The 25,744-nt window shown below is 40.4% G+C and overlaps 1 protein-coding gene and 1 long non-coding RNA gene across 3 annotated transcripts; one reads left to right on the forward strand and one right to left on the reverse strand.

The window, feature by feature from the left end:
• On the reverse strand, positions 1-23,722 carry ern1 (endoplasmic reticulum to nucleus signaling 1). Of its 2 annotated transcripts, none has more exons than XM_072693204.1 (22): positions 23,512-23,722; positions 18,221-18,341; positions 16,908-16,941; positions 16,595-16,667; positions 16,193-16,265; positions 14,281-14,403; positions 13,055-13,156; positions 12,427-12,688; positions 11,877-11,955; positions 11,285-11,450; positions 10,777-10,892; positions 9,690-9,875; positions 8,909-9,167; positions 8,704-8,794; positions 8,377-8,566; positions 6,093-6,192; positions 5,769-5,968; positions 5,267-5,414; positions 4,972-5,099; positions 3,718-3,841; positions 3,434-3,501; positions 1-1,757 (listed from the first exon to the last, which is right to left on the reverse strand). In XM_072693204.1, exons 1-22 carry the CDS (start codon positions 23,584-23,586, stop codon positions 1,371-1,373), a joined length of 3,105 nt encoding a protein of 1,034 aa, XP_072549305.1. In that variant the 5' UTR covers positions 23,587-23,722; the 3' UTR covers positions 1-1,370. The 2 variants fall into 2 exon arrangements, with proteins under 2 accessions (XP_072549305.1, XP_072549304.1); XM_072693203.1 differs by having other exon boundaries at positions 9,690-9,878.
• Positions 23,723-24,669: 947 nt separating this feature from the next.
• LOC140574388 (uncharacterized) lies at positions 24,670-25,738 on the forward strand. The gene is made up of 4 exons (XR_011980726.1): positions 24,670-24,902; positions 25,042-25,107; positions 25,368-25,429; positions 25,640-25,738. It is a non-coding gene; the product is annotated as an uncharacterized lncRNA (long non-coding RNA).
• Positions 25,739-25,744: the final 6 nt, after the last annotated feature.

Here is a 25,744-nt window from a genome sequence, read left to right on the forward strand (position 1 = left end):
TAGATCAGAAATTGTAATGCTTTATTTTGCATTTTGGCATTGTACAGTAGCAGCTTGTACAAAAGTAAGTCTCCTCCAAGAACAAAAACAAAAAAATATTTAATAAATTAATGTGTATAAAATAAACCATTGGGAAAGCCACTACATATATAGTGACAGTTTAACGTGATTATTCATTTTTTCCCTATTAATGCATTGAAAAATGCCCAAAATAAATTCCATGTGTGCTCAAATTGAATAGTGTCAGCAGAGAGGAGAGAAACTGTAGCTACATATTTCCTGAACATTTCCTGTGATAAGTAGTATTTCTCTTTAACCCTTTTTTGAAAGGCTCAGCAGACAGCTGAACTGAAATCTCATTATATAAACCACACGACCCTGTGTTTTCATTAGGGATGCATGAAGATATCAAAACTTATCAGTAGATATGTGCTTAACTAAGTATTAGTATCAGACATGATTAGATTTGGCTGACATTGTCAGCTGATGATGAGAAAGACTATTGTATTTTCAGGTGTATTTTAGGTATTAAGGTGATGCAGGACTACTATGCTAAATGTTTGCGGTGTTAAACACTGCTAGAATATCTGCATCTGCCCAAAGAATTAAATAAAATAAAATAAAAAAATACATCAGACATCAACCCACAATTCTCACATCGGCACATCCCTAGTTTTCATGTTCCTGCTGATCGATTAGTCTGCCTTCAAATAAAATGCACACGTTTACTGGCAATGAGCTGTGAGAATATACTGAATTGCACTGACTTTTTCCCCCCTTGGATTCAACAAAGGTCAAGAACCAACAGCAGCACAGCGACAGGCAAAATAATACCTTCCCTGACCTCACAGCTAAGCCACAGAGCACAGTGGGATTTAAAAAGGCACAGTGGCCACACGGACTGATTATCACCGATCAAAATATGTACAAAAATATATACTCAACAGTGAGGTCTCTCACCAAGCATCACTGACATTGCACAGCAGAATTACTCTTGACCACTTTTGTGTTTAACTAAATTAATCATTGCCTCATACATGTGAGCATCACAGTATTCAGCCTTTACAAAACAGTTCTTTAGAAAGTGAAATAACAATTAAAAAAAGATTCTTAAGGAGAACATGGTCCAAAAAACAGGATCAAATTCAGGCATCCTCCAGCCTAGCTTCACCAGGAATCGCTAGGCAGCTCTGAAAAGAGCCGTTTTGTCTAAAATGAACACATAAGGCACTTAAGACGGGGCGGCTGCTCCCGTAGAGACATGGTCGGGCACTGCAGGCCCGGACCACGCACCCTCAGAGAGGCCGCACCCTGGAATGTGTCTATTCGGAACAGCAAAAGACTCCCAAAGGGGTCGCAGTCGAGCAATCTTACAGAGCACCGTCTTCTCGCTTGGGTGCCATGGACGGAGCGGGTAACTCTGCAACAGGTTTGTACAGTTCAGTTTGATCTGATAGCGGGGAGACGTCCAGACTGGCTGGAGGTGCCGTTTGTGTGGATAGACGTGGATCCTGCTGGCTTGTGGGTTGCTGTAGCTCTGGGGGCTTGGGCTCAGGCTGTGTGTGAACAGTCCGGGGGAGCAGCTCGGAGCTGTGGTAGTAGGGCAGGAAGGGACGCTCCTGGGCACACAAGCGCATGGCCAGGTGCGTGTGTAGCAGCAGGTGTGGGAAGCGGGAGGTGAAGTAGGAGACAAAGTCATCTGGAATGGAGCCCAGAGTCTCCTGAACCTCCTCAGGTAATTCCCTGTAATGGTGCTTCTGCAATGGGGAAAAAAGCAGCTTGAATTGCATGGCTGAATGAAGTGTTTCACAAAGTTTCACAAAAATATGATCATGCTAATCATGAACTGTAATGTGGCCGTTTAAACTTCTTTTAAAATAGTAGGACTGTCTTAAATATCATAATTCAGCATTTATTTGCCCAAATTTGACCATAAATATATATTTTACCACCATTTCAGTCCTTTTTTTTTGCACAGCGGAGAAAATAAGATGCATCAATGTATTGCTTTCAATAATTTAGTACACCATTTTGAACATGTGAATCAGGGATTAAACTGAACAAGAAAAGCATGTGATTTCAACATATGGAACTATTGGAAACTACAATTGCAGATGTCAGGAAGACTGCATCTTCCAATCAATCTATGATATACACAAGTACAGGCTTTAAAAGCCACATTTGAATGAGAGATACTATTTAGTCAGAGCAAATTAGCCTGCATTAGCAGTATTACAGATGGTGTGAAGGGTGTTGTAGTAAAATGTTTATTATACCTTGTGTTTGTTGACAAATTATCCTTAAATAATGATTACTCAACTTAGTATCAACAACTACATAATCATTGTGTGAAACCTTGTATTTTATATGCATCTATACAAATGATTATCCGATACTTATATCATGTAGGCTTACACACATAGCTAACAATGTATGGCTTGTTTCTAACCCACATAATACCCACTTGTAACACGTATTGGTGTGCGACATATAGAGTCACTTTGCATGGCATATTACTCACCCACTTACTAACTTACATGATATTTACTCATAAGATATATTATAACCTTATTACATTGTATGGCCTACTAACTCACATGACATGGCCTCCTGAGACACATTAACATGTAACATATGGAGTTCTATGGTAAAGGCGGGTGATTCACGCTTAAAGACATTTGCGTTACTAAAACTATACATCAGCATGACAAGTGAGGCCACTCCATGTGTCCGAAGTCACTGTCATGGACCATCGTGTTGGCCCCAATTGGGACTGGTGTACTTTGTTTGAACTGAAGTGATATGGAGGGGATGCTGATAGGGTCGGACGGAGCGGCCTTCTCTCTGTGTGGGTAGAGGGGATGCTGATAGGGTCGGACAAAGCGGCCTTCTCTCTGTGTGGGTAACTCCCTAACCTGCAGCTGCCTCGCACACACATAGAGAACGCTACACTGTCCAGCTTTGAGAAAATACAAAACATAGTCAAGGTCAAGCATGATGGTGGAGTCAGACACGTGAATCTGAGTACTAACATGTGCCATCTTGCATATTCACATAGACTAATCTGTAGAAACGCCTCATCGGCAGGTTTCACGTCATTTGGGGTATAAACGTGGAGTCAGATGAGAACGGGGTCAGAACTTTGCTTTGGGATGGTTGATACACTGTCTTTAATGCATTTGTTCTCCTGGATGCAGCATTCTTAAATAAATACTTTGGTTTGCTTCTAACTTCACTCCACTCGTCTGCGACTCTTTCCACAAAACGAACACGCAAGGTGTTGCGCCCCGGAAGAGGGGTGGGGTACGGGCAACACTATGTAGACATTTTTCTACAAGGGTCAAGCCAGGAAAATGCAATAGCGTTTATATATTAAAAAAAGTTCATGTAAAAAAAAAAAAAAAAAATTTGAATTCAAATGAAGCACCCTTACCTTGTTTCTCATGGCACGCAGAAGATCTCGAACAGACCCACCTTTGTATGAGCGAAATTTGCGTAGATCTGTAACAAACAGAGGTGTAAGCACAATCACAGCAAATCCTCCAATGCATTTATTACCAGCATGGGCCAGCACAAGCAAACCCATATAGACATTTTATTTAGAATTATATAAACAATTTAATAATACTTATACCTAATAAGTAGAACAGTCGTGCGTAACACTGTAATAAGAATGAACAGATTCACAACTGACATGCCCCATCTTTTATCCCTTACCTGTTTGTAGAGGCACAGTGATATGTTCCCTCCAGTCTCCTTTGACCACAGCCCGTCCTCCCCTCTCCAGCTGCCTTACAATTGGGCCATCTAGTGGCTCCTTCTCTATTCTGTCGCTCACGTCCTATAAGAAAGATCAGAATTGCACATCACATTACAGTGGTCACTTTCTGTCAAGCAGCTTAGAGAGTCTGCTTTGCTACAGGCTTAGATGTCCTTCCTATATAAAATGAAGATTATTCGAGACTGTCCACTATTAACCAGCGATGGATCTCCCTGTTGGTTGTACATGACGTACACGCACAAAAAAGTATTTAGTCAGCCACCGATGGTGCAAGTTCTCCTACATAACAAGATGAGAGAGGTCTGTAATTTTAATCATAGGTACACTTCAACTATAACAGACAAAATAAGAAAAACAAATCCAGGAAATCACATTGTAGGATTTTTAAAGAATGTTTTTGTAAATTATGGTGGAAAATAAGTACCGCATAAGTAATGCGTGTGTGTGTATATATATATAAAAATATTCATCTAGTTTGTTGTTTTTAAACACAGAAATAGTGTCCGCCAATTCTGCCCCATGTCTCGTGTTCAGGTATGTCTCAGTGCAGGTTTAGAAAATTGAAGATGTTGATGTGAAGCTGTTAGGGTCAATATTTCATTACGTTTTGTCCAATGTGATTATTATTCTAGTTTGCATTGTAAAATCAGGTCTCCATCCATTTAGTTACAGCTGCAGACTGTATATGTGCATGACTGTTAATGTGTGAAATGCATTTTCACAACTATTTACAATGTCATTTTGTTGCATTATTTACATTACATTTCCAGATTGCTATTTGTTGCTGTGTAATGGCATACACTTTATAGGAAACAGGACGATGGAAAAAAACAAAAACAACACGGTGAATATTCAACGGGCTAGAGAAAGTGTACATCAGAGTGTGTGTGTGTGTGTGTGCAGTAATTTTGCCCCACGTGACTGATTGCTAAAGCCCTGAACTGTCTCTTCCATTCTGTTGATGCCTGCTACATTAGCACAAAGATGATTCTTAAAAAGCGAGCATTACACTGGTCTCCCACTTTGCCAGTTAAGATGTATCTGAAAACTAAAAGGCTTGTTGGAATCTGGGACCCAACTAGGACTCATTTTAACATCGCCAATTCAACAAAAGGGAAAGTATTGCATTCTCTTCTGAAACTGAATCAACTGGTTTGAAGACATTTTAGAGAAACATTGGCTGCTCATACCTGGAAGAACTGCAGTTCTTTTTCCAGGGACCAAAAGAAAGGGTGTTTGAGAACTCTTTCTGCTGATGGCCTCTTCTCGGGCTCCATACTCAGCATCTGCTCTATTAGGTTCATGGCCACAACATCTTCTGCAAAAAAAAAAAAAAAAAAAAAAAAACCCTTAAAGCACAGATTACATTTATTTATTTATTTTATACTTCTTATTACTTTTACTTGTTCATAGAGGTTCATATGGTACAGTTCACAAAAAGAACTAAGCCTGATACCTCAGAACAGTGCTCTTTTGCTTACATACCATGTTTGTCTGGCTGTAACAGGGCTAAAGAATAGGCCCCCATGAGTATGTTGGCTTGACGCTGTAAGGACTTTCCAAATGGGTGACTGCCCTGCGACACCACATAGTAAAAAACACAGCCAGCAGAGAAGATGTCCACCTTGCAGGTCTGTAATGGAAAGAGACCAGAGATGATCATGAGCAGTGAAAAGGGAGATACATAAACCAGTACCCTGTAGTGGGATCTGGCAGCACCATTAACAGAAATGAAATATTTACTTTTATGATTTTAACAAGAAATAAATCATAATTTCAGACCAGAACTAAAATATACACTGACTTATATACTTATACTTACTGTACTACAAATATTAAATACTACAATTGTAGGTTGGGTGAATAATAATGTGAGCTGCTTAATGGCCACTGCTAGCATTGCACTGCATGGACATTACACATGCAATTAAACTGTTTATTTCCCGGTGAAGAAGGAAAAAAAAGAAAAGAAAAAAGGATTGCTCACTGGGTTGTGCTTAGCATCCTCACTGAGAACTTCAGGAGCAATCCAACCCTCAGTGCCTGGAACTCCAGACCTCCTGCTGAAGCTATGTCTGCCCACTGCCAGCTTCTTACACAGGCCAAAGTCAGAAATCATGGCACGCACACGCCCGTGAGCGTTCGGCATGGACACAAGGATGTTGTGCGGCTTCAGGTCTCTGTGAACTAGGAAAAGGGCAGAATGAGTCTCTGAACTACTGAACTTTGAACCTTTACTCAGATTAAAAAAAAATAATAATAATCCCTTAATAAGTCCCTCAATAAGTCTTATTTGTTTTGTATTGAGTACCTATATTAAGAGAATGAAGATGTGCTAGTCCCGACATGGTTTGCTGCAGCAGAGTCACTGGCTCCAGACCATGGCGATTAAAATCCTTCTGCTCCACATACTGAAAGAAACACAGGATTTAAACAGACTGAAAAAAAACTTTACAATCGTGATTCTAAAAATTAATCAATTATGCAGACCGGAATGTCTAAACTAGTTTAAACATACAGTTACCGAGTAATTCATTAGGAAGACCGGTACACCTATTTATTAATGCAAGCATTTCATTTGCGTGTCTAAATGCTTGCGGACACCCCTGCTAATGAATGCATTCAGCTACTTTAAGTTGCACCCATTGCTGACACAGATGCGTAAATACAAATATTTGCAGCTTGTCTAGTCCCCATAGAGAATCCATGAGCAGATAAAACACAAACATATTGACAACAGCACTAAGCTGTGGAGAAGTCGAACTGTGTTTTCTGGAATGATAGTGCTCCATTCAATACTTCTGGAATGAGCTGGGGAGGCAGTCAATCAAACATCCCGACCTCACTAATGTTCTTGTTGCTTAATGCAATCAAATCCTCACATCAAATCTAGTAAAAAGCCTTCAAATATACAGTGGGGAAAAAGTATTTAGTCAGTCACCAATTGTGCAAGTTCTCCCACTTAAAAAAATGAGAGAGGCCTGTAATTGACATCATAGGTAGACCTCAACTATGAGAGACAAAATGAGAAAAGAAATTTAGAAAATCACATTGTCTGATTTTTAAAGACTTTATTTGCAAATAATGGTGGAAAATAAGTATTTGGTCACCTACAAACAAGCAAGATTTCTGGCTGTCAGACCTGTACCTTCTTCTTTAAGAGGTTTCTCTGTCCTCCACTCATTACCTGTATTAATGGCACCTGTTTGAACTCGTTAACAGTATAACTATACTGTAGACCTATATATTGCAGACCTGCACCAGGCTGGGAAGACTGAATCTGCAATAGGCAAGCAGCTTGGTGTGAAGAAATCTACTGTGGGAGCAATAATCAGAAAATGGGAGACCTACAAGACCACTGCTAATCTCCCTCGATCAGGGGCTCCACGCAAGATCTCAGCCCGAGGGGTCAAAATGATCACAAGAACGGTGAGCAAAAATCCCAGAACAACACGGGGGGACCTAGTGAATGACCTGCAGAAAGCTGGGACCAACGTTACAAAGGCTACAGTCAGTAACACACTACACCGCCAGGGACTCAGATCTTGCAGTGCCAGACGTGTTCCCCTGCTTAAGCCAGTACATATCTGGGCGCGTCTGAAGTTTGTTAGAGAGCATTTGGATGTTCTGGAAGAGTATTGGGAGAATGTCTTATGGTCAGATGAAACCAAAGTAGAACTGTTTGGTACAAACACAACTCGTTGTGTTTGGAAGAGAGTGAATGCTGAGTTACATCCAAAGAACACCATACCAACTGTGAGGCATGGGGTTGCAACATCATGCTTTGGGGCTGTTTCTCTGCCAAGGGACTCGGACGACTGGTCCTTGTACATGAAAGAATGAATGGGGCCATGTATTGTGAGATTTTGAGTGCAAACCTCCTTCCATCAGCAAGGGCATTGAAGATGAAACGTGGCTGGGTCTTTCAGCATGACAATGATCCCAAGCACACTGCCAGGGCAACAAAGGAGTGGCTTCGTAAGAAGCATTTCAAGGTCCTGGAGTGGCCTAGCCAGTCTCCAGATCTCAACCCCATAGAAAACCTTTGGAGGGAGTTGAAAGTCTGTGTTGCCAGCCGACAGCCCCAAAACAATCACTGCTCTAGAGGAGATCTGCATGGAGGAATGGGCCAACATACCAGCAACAGTGTGTGCCAACCTTGTGAAGACTTACAGAAAACGTTTGACCTCAGTCATTGCCAACAAAGGATATATAACAAAGTATTGAGATGAACTTTTGTTATTGACCAAATACTTATTTTCCACCATTATTTGCAAATACATTCTTTGAAAAATCAGACAATGTGATTTTCAGATTCCTCATTTTGTCTCTCATAGTTGAGGTCTACCTATGATGTCAATTACATGCCTCTCTCATTTTTTTAAGTGGGAGAACTTGCACAATTGGTGACTGACTAAATACTTTTTTTCCCCCACTGTAAGTCAGTAATGAAATGCTATATTATCGTACGAGTACCTGATAAAATGGTCAATGAGTGTAGGCACAAGGTAGGTGGCCAATAAATTATAATTATATTAGTGCAAACAGTACCAATCAATCAGACCAATCAATTAGATACACATTGTGTCCTATACCTCCTGCAGTGTAGCATTGCATAACTCAATGGCAATGTACTGGAACTGGCGGTCCCGTTCAGTGCAGAAGTAGCGGATGACATTGGGATGCTCGTCTGACTCACGCAACAGCTGCACCTCTCGGTCTGCAAAACTGAAGCATTCTGGGAGAATTCTCTTCACGGCCACTGGTCGGTTATCAAACTGACCCCTGGCACAGAAAGAACAGAACTAAAATAATTACCACACAAAGACAAAAGAGACTAATCTAGAATAAAAGCATTGAGATGAGAAAGGATCAAACTCAAGAACAATCTGGCCACCCCCCCCCCCCCCCCCCCTTCTTACCTGTACACAATGGTCCCTTCAGCACCATGTCCTAGAACATTCTTTGGTTTGAAAGTTATGTTTCCAACTCGAACAATGTTGGACTCATCCTCTGTTAAAAATAAAAATAAATAAATAAATAAAAAATCAGAGTGTGTGTTAACAGATAGATCAATATGCAAGACAAGGGTTTGGACCGAATTAGGTCAAGCAGGGACATCCTTACCTCCATCCTCATGCTCGGTGGCAGAGCTACCCAGCTCGGACACAGAGAGGTTGGAGTGATTGGAGGCACGCGGTGTACCGTTGGGGGTGCTGTGGGTGGAGCTCTCTGTGCGGGTGCGGGCCACCTCCAGGAAGTCTGCGTCAGTCAGCAGATCATTGGGCGGCTGGAAGAGCATCTGCTGCTTCTGCAGGAGCTCCAACTTTTCCTCCATTTGCCGCTGGAACTGTTGGTGCTGGAGCTGCTGCTGCTTCTGCATGCTCTAGGCACAGAACAAGGAACCACAATCATTAGTTCCAATTTGGGACACTTTCACATGTGCAAGACATGTGCAGGCAGTCAGTGAAAACAAATAAACATGGCACTGTCTAAAGATAGTTCAAACTAATCAGCAATTCAAACATTAGCCCAAAACAGTGATGTGTAAAGCTTGTTTAATGTTATGGGTTTTTAGTTTACCAACAAATGCTTTCTTGCATCTTGCAGACTTTAGCCTCTGGAATTTTACACATTTCACTGGACTTATACTGGGCCAATATAAAATGACCAAGCTATAAAGAAATAACACAAAAATCCACAGAGATTCAAACGAATAAAGCACAACAAATCCTACTGAAAGGTGGCTTCAAAGCCAGAATTACATACTTCTACATTATAAAGCAGGTGACCCTAAAGGAAAACTAAACAAACCATCCATCTCTCAGTCTATTGTTGCAAATGTTTTGGCAAATATGGGCTTATGTCCATTCACTGAACATAAACCATCTGTGTTTTTTTCCTTTACTTTGGGGTAGGTGATGATGAAGGCCACCCAGCCAGCAAGAAGAAAGGTGCTGAAGATGATCGTGGCCATGTCTTTGAGCATGCTGTCCACAGGGGCCTCTGTGCGGGGCAAGCGCCCAGGCTTTTCCTGAAGAGAACGGATGGGAGGGGGCAGGGGGGTGCTGTCATCCATCCCACTGTCATTTACCTTCTGATTCAAAGGAGAACAAATATTTATTTATTTTTTAATAAATATATATATATATATATATATATATATATATATATATATATATATATATATATATATATATAAAATAAGTCTGAGAGACAGCGGTGTAAAAAATGTCTTATAATCTAATAATTAATATACAGGACACACAGTTAAAATGAACAGAGACACTAAAACATGTCAACTCCATACAAAGCAGATTAAGGAGTCCCCCCTCCTTCCGCACTTAAACCTTCCTGGTTGCTAGCTTGTGCATAACCAAGCGTAAGAAGGGAGATGGCTGCAGTGTCTGCAGAAGCAATTATCAATAGTTTTTACATCTTTGCCAGAGACAAGCAACTTCTCCTGGTCATTTTAATTTGGTTTGGAAGGCTGGCCCTGGCTCTGCTGCCACACTACAGACTGGAATTACTTTAATCATTTTAGAAGTAGAATTTCTATCAGAGAAGTGATCAGAAGTCACCTAGACTCTCTGAACATGGGATTTTCTTATTCTGCAAACATCCGCTTCACCTGGAGAATTTTCAGCTATATGTGCCACTTCTGAACCACTGTGTATGTTAACAGAGGTAACATATGTAGTTATTTTACACACACACACACGCCACCTACTGGACAAGGTATGAATTACTTATTTACTGTAGATTGCACTTAGTTCTAATAAATGAAAACAAGGGACAGTCTTTAGATTTTTCCACCATCCTTTAAAAAACATTAAAAAAATAAAAAAGTACCTGTTTATATTAAAACACATATTAACAAAAGCTTAAACAATAAATATATATTTATTTTTTGTTTTGGTATATTTATTTGCTACTAATAGCATGCTGGTTGGAGTCAAGTTAAAGTCAGTGCACCATAAATATACAGTTCTCACCTCTTCAATAGTTTTCTCTGTGGTGGGAGGGATAACATTGCTGTGTTGGCGAGGAATACTTTCTGGAAATCTTTCCAGAATCTTTGTATGAGCCTCAGGTGGAGTCTCATGATGACCTAGTAAAAACAAATGTCTTTACTTATTACTTACAATGACTTATTAACTTGTGATACTAATGTTACATGTAAATGTTATATTATGTTTTATATACACTATTATCTGTAGGTAAACAGTACACAAGCATAGTCACGCTTCTACAGATCAGGATAAAAAAATAAATAATAATAAAATCTTTTCATGCACTAGGGGGCAGAACAACCACAATGTTTATGCAGACAGTGCATCTCTAGTGTACAGGCTATTCAACATGACACTGTTTAAATGACACTGACATTGACACACAGTCTAGCTGTCATGGCTGTAGATTTATTTGTGGTATAGTCATCCCAGGTAATGGAATCTCTAGGTAAAAACAGAAACTGAAAGATCTGCATAACTGCAAAAGTACCTATAAGGAGAAGATAGTTCCTCATATAATTAATGTGATTTCGCTTCTTCAGGGCTGCATTGAATGTTACACTGGTGCTGGGAGTGATGACACACTCCTGGTCCTCCTCCACATTTGTTTTTTGGCTATTGGGGCCCTCCAGCATGGGAAAGGTGCTACCACGTGGCTGAGTAACACAAAGTAACAATGGTTTAGTGGTGAAATCAGGTGTTTTGTTTCTCAATGTTGTCTTTTCACTTTTGCCATACTGTTAAACTGCCAGTTATTTACATTGTTTCAAAATTTCATTGAAAACGAAAGGTTTTTTTCAGAACAAGTCCCTTTAGGACCACTCTAATTCCAATGAACACATACTGAGAAATACAGCTATTTCCTCCTGTAAGCATTCTCTAGACAGACCCTAGCCAGAAGTCAAGTACAATCTATATGGCACAGATTCAAACTGCTAAAACTGGTCACCTTGCAGGGCATGATCACTGTGACTTAAAGCAAGCATTGGGGCAAAAGACCAACACAGCTAGCCAGAGGCTTTCTTAAAGTGAAAAAAGCCTGGTCCTAAATTTACAATTAATACAAGTGGAGTTTTACTCACCACAACAGTAACACCATCATGTACCAGAGAGGGAGAAGCATACAGGCTGGTGGAATACTCGCCCACATAAAGGGTAGACCTGCAGAAAATATATACATGCTCATCCCCACACTTTTATTTGTGGTTCCTAAATAGATCCTCATCTGTACATTTGATTAAAAAGAATATTAAAGTGTAAATATATGAAACACAAAGCTTTCCAGAAAGAAAACTTCCAACTTGACACATGCTGGACTTACATGACAACACTCCCACAAACAAAATGTGCTTGTGGATCTTGCCAAATGTAGCATGTGTGAGCATTAGTTTCATCCTCAACAGATAATCTACCATGAATATGTTTACATAAGAGGGAGTTTAAGGAGGAATCTACCTTAGTATTTAGTACTACTTTAAAAATTCAAGTTCTGAAATTCTGAATCTTTATATTATTAAAAAAAAAAAGGAGCCAGAGATGGCACTGCTATCAACAGTGCTCTGAACATGAGGATTTTCAAGGTAAGTGAGGTCGTGCATTCTTAAATCAATCATCAGTGACACGGCTGCTTACATGAGCTTGTCATCTGTTTTTTTCTCTCGAGGGAAAGGGTACTTCCACTGTGTGATGCGGCCCATTTCACCAGATTTAAAGGTGAGGTAGCGCAGTGTTTCCACGGCCACATTGGTGTGTGGCACCTTGCGCAGACCCTCACGCTGCCAGATGTACATGGCCACCACAGGTGAGTTGTAGTTTTGCACCCACTTCACATCACCTGACTCACTGTCCACTGTCACCACCAGGCCTTCACCATTTGACACGAAATGGGCCATTTCTGGGGAGGGGGAAACAAGCGCATCAGCATGAGTGGAACTATGGACCATCTTCAAGCAGATATCCAAAATTTCACTATATGATCTTACCACAAAAATATAATTTAGTGGGAATTAAGTAAATCAAAATAAAAGATGGCAGTATGGCTTGTTACACTGTTAGATACACTTCCCCTATGCTCTTCCTTATCACTTGGATGACAACTCATGCAAAAACAACAAGTTCAGTTTGAAGAAGCAGAACAACTTGACTCAGGATTTCCCACAAGACTAATTTAAAGTGGAAAACCTAGCTTGCTCGTTACAGAATTTAGCAACATACATGGCAACTCAAATTGCAAAAAAATATGGAAGTTGCACAAACTTACTGTATTTGGTGTCATCATCTGGCAGTGTGGAAGCATAGTCTGAATAAGTAGCATTCCACCTCAGTTCTCGGCTCTTGGTGTCATACATGGTGATGGTGTACTCTTAATAAATTTCAGAGGACAGAGACACATTATGACCTTGCACTGCAAAGCTAACATAATAAATAACACCAATCACAAGGTTCTATCAAGCTCTGGTTAAAGGTGAAAAGGACAAAGGTGCATTTTCCTGTCTTTCTACTACACATCATTTATCTTGTGTTGTATTATTGTGACAGGTTGAAGTTTCCACATTGCACTGTCAAAACAGGTGAAACAAAAACAGTGGGATGCCATCCTAATGTTAGTAGTTCTCCATTCCTATGACATTTTGTTACTACAGGAATCCAATAAGTGAGATTCTAAAATACAGTTTTTGATCCAGCATTAGTTTTTAGTAGCACAACCAGCACAACTAGCGTATACCGTGAAGCAAGCTCATCACAGTCAAATTTGTGGATCTGGAGCTCGAGTCACCAAAACAACCAAACAACGAGTGACCAAAACAATACCAGTTCGCTTAATCAATATGACAAAAGTGGATACAGATTACAGAGTCCAATGTATAGGCAATAACATTTCAGTTGCAGATAAAGGGAATGCTGGCTGTGTTCTTTGGGCTTAGCTTTCAGAGTAATATAGACGAGGCAAGCCTCACATTATGTTATAGCTAGAGTTGGGCAGATCAGTGTTTTTGGGTCAATCCTGATCGCAGATCGTCTTTAAGCGCTGTGTAGCTAAAAGGGTCATTACTTGTCTTTGTTAACACGGCTGTTAACAATTAAAATTTTATAGAATCTGACCAGCTCTCATGATTTATATCATTTGCATTCTACATAGCTGATCGAATCTTTTGTTAAAAAAAAGAAAAAAGAAAGAAAAAACAGAACATATATTTTAAAATGAAAAAGCACATTTGTGGATAAGCTGCAGAAGAGGAAAGAAGAAAAAAGATTTATTTATTTGATCATGCATGCATGTTGGTTCCAACTATGGCTTTAAAATATAGAACTCTGTAAAAGTAAAGACAGTCAGCATAATGGTCATCACAACATAGGATCGATGACTGCACTAAATTTGCTTGCTAACTCAAATATACAGTACATGGTATTCCACACAAGGAGGAGCCGACTGGCAGTCAACAGTATGCTGCCGAGACATTTAAAGAAGTATGTCTCCAGACTCACCAGTGCGCCCCAGATAGAGTAGAGATGATGACGGGCACAGCATCTCAGCAAAGGAGGAGGTCAGAGTCTGCTGTTTCTCTCCCGTCAGCAGATCTACCACATACCACACATCCTGCTTCTTACCTGGAAGCAAACAGACAAAATACACTCGCGTCAGCACATACATGTGTGGACACGATAACAGTGATGTGCTACCAGAAGCAAAACAATACAGGATCTGGTTTATAATGTAGTAACAAGATATTTTGGTTGTAGTAATATAACATCACTTAATGACATGCTCCCTTACTATGTTTCTTCAGTAAAATTGTCTGGCAGGGGCTTAAGTGCTTCAGTAAAGCCTTGCAAAGTTTCAAAGCCAAGCCTGCACATAGTGGTCAACAATTTCAGCTCTATTTCATCAGACGACTTCTTCAAAAAAGCTTTACACCATTCACCACAGGGATTCCTACAGCATTTGCTGGGTTGCAGCAACACATATTCAGTCCCCACACGTTAACCACACACACACACAAAAAAGAGAAAACTTTCAGTGGAGCAAAATTTCTAACCTCAATCGTAAACAGATAAGAACTGGGCAGAACGCCATGTGTTTTTATCCACCTCAAACTGAGGTGTCAAATTAGGCGACTTCCTGAGGTTATCGGTAGTGAAGTGTTAAGACCCAAACTGCAGACAGTGCAAAGCACATCTTAAGAAACATTAAACCTTTGGATAATCCTCATTCACAATCACTTAACAAGTAATTGGATTAAGTCATTATTTGCTTCTCTGAATCAATGGCTGATTAAATCACTATTTAACCTACATCCCAATGGTGATGGATGAGTGTCACTTCAAATACGTATGTGTTGATTGCACTATGAGATTATGCAACAAGGACACAGCCCATCCGGGTGGAGGCCACAATGAACAGATTGGTTCCTTAAGGGAGCTTAGCTCCAGTGTGTCTCCCCATTTAACAGAAAGTCGGTTTGTCCAACAGTTGGGGGTGGAAGGAACAATTGGAAAGTGAGGTCACTGGTCTCTTAAGCTTATTTAGTTTAACTGGGTAGCAAACAGTAAGTGGGTTTGGTGTGGCACATACTAACCATCCGGTATAGCCAAATAAAGGTGCTGAGTAACAAACTAAAATGGGGAGGAACAGGAGCCGTTTATGGTCAAACAGAGACAACTCAAATGCTGTGGTCATCTGGGGGGAAACCCACTTCTGACCACATGCACAATCTGTCTTTCCCCTCCCAGGGCTCTGACTGGTTGGTTTAAGTGGTTAAGAAACACAGAGGTGGAAATAACAAAGAGTAGTGTTCTATTTTCACTGCTTTTGTGGCAGCTCTCCTACACAGTTCCGGTTTTACTCCAGCATTTTAAAATAGTATTTCAGTAGTTCCTTTTCATATGCCAGGTCAATCAATGGCTGGTGTTATCTACAGGCAAAAAAAGGATATAAAATTCATGAGCAGTGAAAAAGGTGACAAGTTCATAAACCAGTCCTAAGTTGGGACCAGTGGTATTGTTTCTATGAGAAAAAAATAAATTATTTGAACATAAAAAATTCCACTGCAAAATTCGGACTCACCTAGAATAACCTAAAGACATAGCAGCTTTGGCATTATGAGTTGAATTTGCGTAGTGTTTGAAGTCGTGCCTTTTATTATTAACAAAGGAAATTTAAAACAGCATGGTATGTTTGACACCAATGGCTGCCACTTGTAATGTTATTTTAAGGGGGATGCTCAAAAAACAGGGAAGTCAAAAGAAAAGGCCTGCTATCGATATGGGGTGTTATAAATTCATATTATGCCCCATGATGTCACAGCAATATTAAAAGGAGCATTTAACAGAAGAATGTTTTCTTTTTCAGTTCTCCTGAAACCTCTCTGAGGAAGTGAAGAAAGTTTCGGGCCCTTACCCATATAAAGGATGCCATCAGAACTGCGACAGGGAGAAGCCTGGACCAACTCAGGGATGGTGAAGGGGAGTTTCTGCAATGACACCCAAATACATCAGTCATTCGTTACACCACACAATCAACCCACTCAAACATTCATATACTTTTAAACAAAAACACAGATGGAGTTTCCCAATCGGTCAAGAACCAGACCTGTTGTGGCTCTTTCCCACAAGTGTAAACGAGACAGTAACATAAACCGTTTCTGCACGCTGTCCATAGCAACTGACCAATATTGGACCACAATTCTAAACTAGAGTTTCCTTCAAAGCCCCTATACTTACAGCCCTGTGGGCAAGAAAATCAGTTTGAGCGTTCTTCAGAAAAGGGAAGCATTACTTTTGTATGCATGCTTGCGCTTACCGTTAGTCCCTCATTGTTCTTGCCTCCCAGAGAGTACAGGCTGCCATCATTGGGGTCAGGAAGAAACGCAGGCCTGTAAACAAAAGGCAGACATAACCAATATGAAACGTTCAAAAGTGACCTGCAGCCCACTGAGAATTATCAGAATTATTTGATTCTTTGTTTTCATAAGTAGAAGCCTCATAAAATGATCACACTATATGATACACTCAGGAAGAGTCATGCAAGCTCAGCAACTTGCACAGTTCCTGTTTTCTTTCTCTTCCTTTTACAGACACATACACACACAATCAAACAGTGAAAAACTACTTACTCGGCCACATGGGTTGGAACTTGAAGAACAGGATCTGCAAAGGTAAAAAGGCAGATGCTTTTCAGTTACATGTGAATGGTGCTATCGCAGAGACATACAAATGTGTGAGCAGTTACGCACAGATAAATGACCTGGGGTGAAGGCCAACCGATAGAGTAGGTACTGCACATCTTACTCTAAGGAGTAGCCCTGACAACTACCTTCTCATCCTCAACTTACACAGACAAATCTTTAAGACCCAGTATGTAAATAGTTACACTACTTACTGTGAACCTGCATTAGCTTACACTAAAAGCACACACATTACAAATATTTAAATACTCTATATACTGCATTGAGAAAGACACGAAAGTGAGACCGAAAGACAAGAGTGCCTGGGACATCCAGCACACTGCTAAGAGACTGCTACTACTACACAGCTGGAAAACAACAGCATGTGCATACAAGGTTGGACTTAACAGCCTGAAACCTAACAATCCCAACAACCACTTGGAGAAAATGCTGCACATGTATTACCCCACCCACAGATTCTGCCAGTGTGTGGGACTTGCTAAGCTAGTGCATCTGGTTTCCGAGACCATTCTTCATGACTGTGAATGCAAAAATCACGTGGCAAGAGGTCGAATCACAATCTGCTCCATGCTATGTGAATATTAAAGAAGCGGACCACATCTGATGGGAAAATGTCCAGTTTTGATGCATTTTAAAAAGGGACATTGAGCGTGTGCAATCAGGAAAGACAAAGGGGGCACTGCAGGTGGAGGCAATGTGCTCCTGCCCGCCGCTTGGCCTTGACAATGCAATGTTTGTGCCCTACTAGATGGGTTAATGATTGCCTGTGAGCATGTGTGACAGAAGCGTGGACTGTATTTAAACACGCATGACGGCGGCAATGTAGAGGGCACCCTAAAAAGCCAACAAACATACAACAAACTTCTGCTCTAAGCTAAAACTGTGGAAATGTAAAACCAAATAGACTGTAAGCCTGCCACGCAATCATATTTCCAGTTCACAGCATGTTCATTAGCACTGTCTGCTGTGTCTGAATGTCATGATACTGTAGGCTTGAGGGCTAAAGCCCCTTTCCTGAAAGAGAAATGCTGCCTTGACTTCACCATGAGATACAATGTGCTACATGCCGATGTTTTTCACCTGAGACAATAGCAGACTTGTATTCAGGACCTCAAAGCAGCCACTGCCCTCCATGCGCTTTCCCATAGCAGTGGCATTGTTGCAGAAGTGTAACTGAACACTGGATAGGGATGGAATGCCAGGACAATAGCACTAGGTCTCATAGGACAGGGTTCACTTACCTTCCTTCAGCGTCCACTTGATCAAGCCAGACAGTTTGTTAACGGCGTGGAGGTTGCCATCCAGTGTGGAGACAAAGAGTAAGCTCTCGGGCAGGGAGACAGTGCTGGCGTTGCAACGTTCCTGAAAGACAGAAAAGAAGTAAAGTCAATTTGACAGATCATAAATTTAACCTAAATGATAAAACAGCATAAACATGCAAATAAAATCATTTATCACAGGTTTTATGCAGTTCATAAAATGACACGTTGGTAGCATCTAGAAGACTCACGATTGCAACTGCAGCACAGTCAATAGTGCTACATATAGGACTCCCAACCACAATTTTAACTATGAAGTCATCAGCTTGAGGAGTTGGGAAGCTTTAGAAAAACACACAGGAAATTACACTGACTAGACAGATGCTGTTAACCCAGAGCCAAACCCACAGTGTGATGAAGGCAATAAGCTGAAAAGCATTTTAGAGCCTTTCACAGGCCAGGTGCTGCGTAGGCCGAGCACCACTTATTTCCATGTGGATGTCAATCATTCCAAGTTCTCTCTTCAGGCAGGAGAACTGGCTCACATGGGGAGGCTTGGATTTAATTGCAGAAAAGACATGAGGGAGTATTTGGTACATTTGGAGAAAGAAGAGAGAGTGAGTGAGAGTGAGCGAGTGAGAGCGAAATAAAGAAAAAGAAGAGAGAGAGAGAGACAAAGAAGGAAAGAGACAAGACAGAAAGAAAGAAGAAATTAACCACTGGTCTATGAGTCAGCCATTTCAGACAAAGCAAGGGGGTTGTACATATAAAACTGATGTGCTTGTTTCACCGAGTTGTTGGCAGAGAAACTAATCAGAAGGGTGGGGTGGCAGGATTGCAGAATCTTCTTAGTTGGAGGGCCTCTGCTTCTTAATATTCCCCTAGAGGCACCATTAGGTTACAGCAGCTGTCCTCTGAGACGTGTACGTATGTCATAACAGATAAGTTGAAGGTGGTCTTTTGAGAGGACAACCCCTCCCAGTAATAAGACAGACTTCTTGAACTTGAGTCTAAAGATTGGAGGCGGGTCTCTTCCCAGTTGTTAAAAATGGTCAGCTAGCCTGGAGAAAGGTCTAATCACCCTGCTGTCATCAGGTTCTTCAACTGAAATACAACTCAACCAGGAACAATGACACATTCAGTTGAACTACAACCGTCTCTCATACAGAACCTCTCCCTGCTGTCAGCAAACTTGTCCGGCAGGCACTGTTTGTGTGTTAGAATCCTAAACCTCTCTTTGATCAAGGCCAATATTTTCAGTTGCATAAAATATCTAGTTTATCTAATCAACCCTTCATTAAAGCAAATCAGATGAGCTGCAACCAAACCTGTTTTATTCTAACCAACATATCATTAACATCACTGACAACATATCACCACATTCAGACAACTTTTTTCAGGCATTCTTTATTTTTACTGTATCAAAAAACTGCGCTGAACTCAGACACAGCTATACTGCGTCTCAATTCGTAATGTAATCCTGATGTCATCGATTTCAAAATAATATTATACATTACCGTAGTTTAATTTATTTTCTTATATTCCAATTTTAATATTTGAACATTGCTAATAACTTAGACTCAAAATTACAATATCATTTATCACACTTATTTCTGAGACAGTATACTAAATCATTAATTTTGTAAACTGTAACACCCTTTAAACAAACCTCATTTAGCAAAATAGCAAAAATAAACGGTAATCAATTATTTATTTTAATCGACTAAAATCCTAAAAGATTCAGCTAAAAGGACAAGGTGACTCGTTTTCTTGTATCAGTATTTGTATAGCTGGGATGAAAGGACAAAGTATGCACATTTTTCCTTTGTTTCATTACTCTGACTTGGCAGCGTGCAGTGCTAAGCCTGTGCAAACACCACACACCTGCAAGCTCTCCCACTCTCAGGCCTCACACGGACCTGAAGACACTTGAGAGATCACAACCTGCTCTCCCTCCTCAGCGAAAAAGTCAAGTTCTCAGTTTCTGAAGAACACAAAAATACAGAACATCTGCGCACCCCACAACTTCCACCATGCCAGGTGCCTCAACTAACTACGCTGACTGAAGCACAGCCTTATTTTCAGAGCCCAGCTCTAAACTAGAACCAGGCTGATGTCAGTGCAGGAGAAAGCCAAAGTTGCACATTCCTCTGATATCAACGCTATGAAGCCTTTTCATCCGACCCAGGCAGACATCGCGTAATCCCATTGCGTAATAATGTACACATGCAGCAAAGGCAAAACAAAACATTTCTTTTGGCAGTTTTTAATACTCCAAGAAGAACGACTTCTGCTCTGCATGTTGTGTCCACCCACTAATTTAATACAACGGTTGGGTGCTGGAGGCTTTACGAACCATGTGATTAGCAGGCCCTCCCTCCATTTTTAAAAGAAGCCAAAACATTTCCGAGGCCTGTAACTTGAGCATCTAAAATCGAATCTGCATTTCCATTGTTTCTGTAAAATAAAAAGCACAACTGATCCAAGACAAGATCTGATTTTTGTACGCTGAAGTGGCCTGAGACTTTATTATTAGCATTCATAATTTCTCTACAGCTGCTGAGAGAACTACTACAAAACGGAAGTGGAAAAATGTTATGTTAAATAGCGGCAAAGTGTGTCCGCTTAGAGACAGAGATGCTATATCAGACCAACAGTAGCAAAAAGGTGCTGGATGAGGTAGTGTAGCAACTATTTCCATTCTCATGAACATATAGTGGACAGTTTTATTCATTAAATACAGATAAGGTTGCAGGCGGTGCAGACTCTAACAACATTACCATCCTTATGGTATACCGGACTGAAGTTTGATTCCCTGGCCAAACAATCACACCACAAAGAAGAATCTTTGGGCAAGGCTCCATACACTACATTCGACAACCTGTGTCAGCTAGAGGCCATAAATGTACATAATATATAAAAGATTTGAAGTGCCTCTTTTCACATGTATCAATTTTGAAAATCTCAATGGTTATTATTGGTCATCAAACCTGTTTACCCCATTAGTCGTTGTACTCCCAGTGTACTCATGTAACTCCGCCCCATCCATGAAAGCAAAATGGAGAAGTCAAACACAAAGCCGACTGAGCAACTCAAGCAGCTTATATAATTGTTTATTAATTATAATAACGGTAAAATGTTTAATAAATTGTGAAACTTATTTGTGGTCTTATCACCCAGCACTACTGCAGCCACACTGAGCCTTTCCGGAAAAGATTGGTGAGCCCTGCTCCACAGCGTAACCAATGAAAAGTGAAAACATGCAATTCTGCATAAGCGCCTCTTCTGAGGAACTCCTGTACTGTGCAAATTTGACATATAAATGGAATGAATATATTGTTAATAGAGAAGTGATATCACATTCATGGCATGATTTTGGAATGGTTCACAGATATCCCCTCACATCTCCCATCAAGTCAAGCAATGTGCATCATTACCGGAAAAGAATAAAGGGGTATCTTGCCATCTCCACTGAGAGAATTTTTTTTTACTCAGTTAATGTGTTAAATAAGAAACCGTCATCAATGTTAAACATAGTCAAACTGGATTTTAAACTTCTTTACACTAGTACAAGTTCACACAGCTACTCCAGCTTTAGATAAACATTGCTTGGAACCTTAACAGGTATCTCAGTGAACAGGATGTGTTTAGGAAGGGGAAACAAGACTGCAAAACTAACAGCCATAAAAAAACAATTAACCCACATAAAACCCAAAGCAGAAGTCACCTTGTTTCAAACGGCCACTCCCTCCCTTAAATGACCTAATAAATGCTATAAAATTAATAAAATGCTAAAATAATGCTTTTGGGCGCAAAGTTAATTAAGACAAGCTTGTTCTCCAGTCTAATAAGAGCACTCTAACTGCAGTCTGGGCCTATCTCACGTGGCAACACCGTTCAGGGGTCACACACTTTGCTTACACACACACGCACACACAAGATCCTGTGATAAGACTTAGTACACAGACCTCAACGTACTCTGCTGACTGTTTACAGAAAAGCAGCCATACGCTCTCCAGCATAAGTCAGTCACTTCTTATTCATGGCCATGAACTGACTTGTTCCACAACACACTCTGCATATTCAGCTGAACCTGGAAAAAGGTGGACTATAAGAGGGCAATAGATGATTAAAAGATTAATTAGATGCTTATAAGAGAAATTAGACAAAACCACGAACATAAAACCAGTATCAGACCTTCACATGAACATACTGGACCCAGTTTCCCCAAAAGCATCTTAGTGTTAAGATCATCTTAACTGGTGGAGGGACTTTTTCAGAGAAATATGCTGAAATTATTTGCCAAGGTGCTCTGCCAAACCCAGCCCTGATCAGAAACGTGAGAAAACTTGACTGAGGGGAACCACTGACATGTAGATCATCGCACGTAGTAGACAAACAATACTGGAAGCTACATTTCAGGTTCTGGATCATTTAAGAAGAAGAATGCACTCCCGTCCAGGAAAAAAAGCAACATCTGCTATGTTTGGTGGCATTGCATGTTAAAATCTGGCGGGTTTCCAAAACAGTTAAATCCATGCCCACCTACTGTCTGGATTAGTCACAATTTCGCAAGGTATCAATGACGGCCTTGCCGGTAAACAGCACCATCAGCGATGGGTTGAGTATCTCCAACCAGTACGAAACTAATATAGCTAGCTAAACATCCAATATGTACGCTGCCTTGTTCAAATACACAATGTTACACTAAGTAAGTAAGTACGTGGTGTGATGTACCAAGGCCAAGACAGTCACGCTTCTTTATCTGATGTTCATTGTGTGCTAGCGTTAAATTAGCTGTGAAAGAAGTGTTGCTTTCGGGGCTAATTATAGACTTGGTTTCACTGCATTCACAAGTCGTGGCATCTACCTTATAACTGGACACTATCACTCGCTACATGCTATCTATAACATCTTTAAAATAAGTCAAGCGACACGTTTTCGTTGAGTTATTACCTGTGACTCGATCATTAATACGTGCTGTCTGAACTAGCCACCAACGTTAGCTCCCTATCCAGAGAAAAGCACCCTCTTTCGTTTCAAACCTTTCTAAGTTAGCTAGCAGCTATCTAGCTATAACTACACCACTGGAGTGTAAGAACTGGTCTTATAGATGTCACCGCCTTGAGTTGTAATGTTAACAGTATGGGCACCATCATTAACAGTTCATTCATTTTTCAAATTCAGAGAATAAAGCTCCCCGACAGCTGTGTAGCAGCGGAGCTAATCTCCCCAGCGCTAACATTAGCTAGCTAGCTAGCAATCGTACTCACCGTTAGAAGCAGGTTGCTGAAAAGCGCCGTAAAAATGCACCACACAAGGGCCCTGCTACACACACCCCAGTTCATTTTGGACGAATAAACCCAAGTTCACATAGAGTACGACTATATAACGCGTTTCTCAGAAGACTGGCTGAAGAGCATCAACACCCAGCGTTTTCCATGCCGTTCGTTTCCTACTCTGGAGCTATTGAGCCGAATCCATTTCTCCTGTGGCGATGTGCGACTCGCGAACGAATCGTTCTGTTGAGCTGATTCTTTCAAATGACTCCGTCGAGCCGATTCACACGTCCAAACTCCTTTGACGCACTATTTAAACGTTGCACGATGCACTAAACATTACAGGTGATTATATGCTACACTGTCTGCTTTTATTTTGATTCAGTTCCAACAGTAATGTTTTGCAGCAGACGGAAATGACAAAATATACCGCCCCTACCCTGCACTTCTATTTAATAGCCACTTTATTAGAAACGAATCCCTTGGACTTTCACTCACGGGGCAGTTTATTTTTTACTAATCCATGTCAGAACAACAACAAAATATTTTTTACCTTTTCTTTGTTTTCTTTGTAGAGGCAGGGGGTCCTAATTAATATGTCCGGGACCTAAACATGGTGTTACGCCCCGGGCAATTTCTCTTACTTAATTTTTCAGCTGTAGTACATCTGTGCATTAAACAGTGAATTGTAACCAATTGCATTGTCCATTGTAAACATGTTAGTTACACTAAAAGTGTCTCTACAGTTGTTGTTGTTTTTTTTCTTAATGTTGCTGTATTTATTAAAGTATAGAAATAAAAGTTAGATTTATTTAATCTATTCGGATGTAGTATCACTTTCTGTATTTTATAAATGTTTATTCATTAATATGGGCAGAGATATGTATACGACCCACTGATTCTCATAATAGGTGCTTTTTTATATACATATAAACAAAAAAATACTATTACAATTTAATCTCATAAAATAAAAATAATCATTCTGTAAAACAGGTTCAGAACACGGTTGACATCGCTCATAGGCTATGTTTGTGAATCAGATGTTTGATTAATTTAATCAGAAGCTTTGGAGGAATCGGTTTATTGAACTGATTCGAAAAAACTCTCCTGTCGTGTGCGCGTGCGCAGATTTCGTCAGGGGGTGGGGTTTAAAAGAGACCCAACTTCCGCTTTTATCAATTCCAGAAAAATTGTCCTCGGGTGTTTTTCGCTTCAGCCATGAACCTCGACGTGCAGCGTATAGCTATGCTCTCCAAAAAGATCGCATCGCTTCGTTTAATCTACCTTTTTAATGGTTGTGACGGAAACGCACACACTGCTCCAGTGTTCCGCTGAGATGAGCTTTTGTCGTGCTGCCAGACCACGCCGGCGTAGGCGTCAGTAAGGTTAGCTATATTGCTTAAATTATACATCGTATGTTGTCTTTAATTACGTTGTGGCTGTGTCCTTAACGTGTAATTCTTAATAGGTTTTAGCTAACTGCATGAGAATTGTGCATTTACATGGTTTTCTGTGGCGTTTTAGGAGGCGGAATCTGAAATCCTGACCCTCAGTGCTAAATGGCACGTGGACAAAGCATGGTTGAATGAGGTAACGAGCCATTTTAAAATGCGAGGTGGGGCTTTTTATGAGAAAAAAAACATTTATAATAATTGTGTATGACTATTGCATATCTTAGTTCAGGTTAAAATAATAGCTATTTTGTTTGCGGTAAACTTGCTGAAAGGTAAATCTTCAGGAGGGGGTTGATGATCTGATTTGATGCGGTGTTTGTACTTGCACTGATCAGATCAGCTATTTAATAAATGTTTTTGACTGAATTTCACAAATGTGGCTCGTTTTTACCACAGGAAAAGACGTTTGACCTGAAGCAAGTCTTCACGTGAAGAGGCCCTATCCTGGCCCGAGATTGGTAAGTTGCAGAAAAGGTCCTGTTCAGGCTTGGTCTGAGATGATGTGACTAACGCGTTAGACTTCTGATTACCAGTGAGGTCACTTTTAGTGTCTGATCAGACCAAATTGCTTGCTTTAATTTAGTTGAACAAAAATGTGCATTGTTAAAACTACCCCCCCCCCCACCCCCTCTCTTTTTTTTTTTTTTTTTTTTTTTTTTTTTGTGCAGGGTTTAATGGACTTGGAGTTTAATGGAAAGGAGTGTCATGTAGCATCATGACTTGAGGATCGTCAATGCATCAAATAAACCTTGATACATAAACATGTACTTCGC

This window comes from Salminus brasiliensis, chromosome 12, assembly GCF_030463535.1.
Source record: "Salminus brasiliensis chromosome 12, fSalBra1.hap2, whole genome shotgun sequence".
NCBI lineage: Eukaryota > Metazoa > Chordata > Actinopteri > Characiformes > Bryconidae > Salminus > Salminus brasiliensis.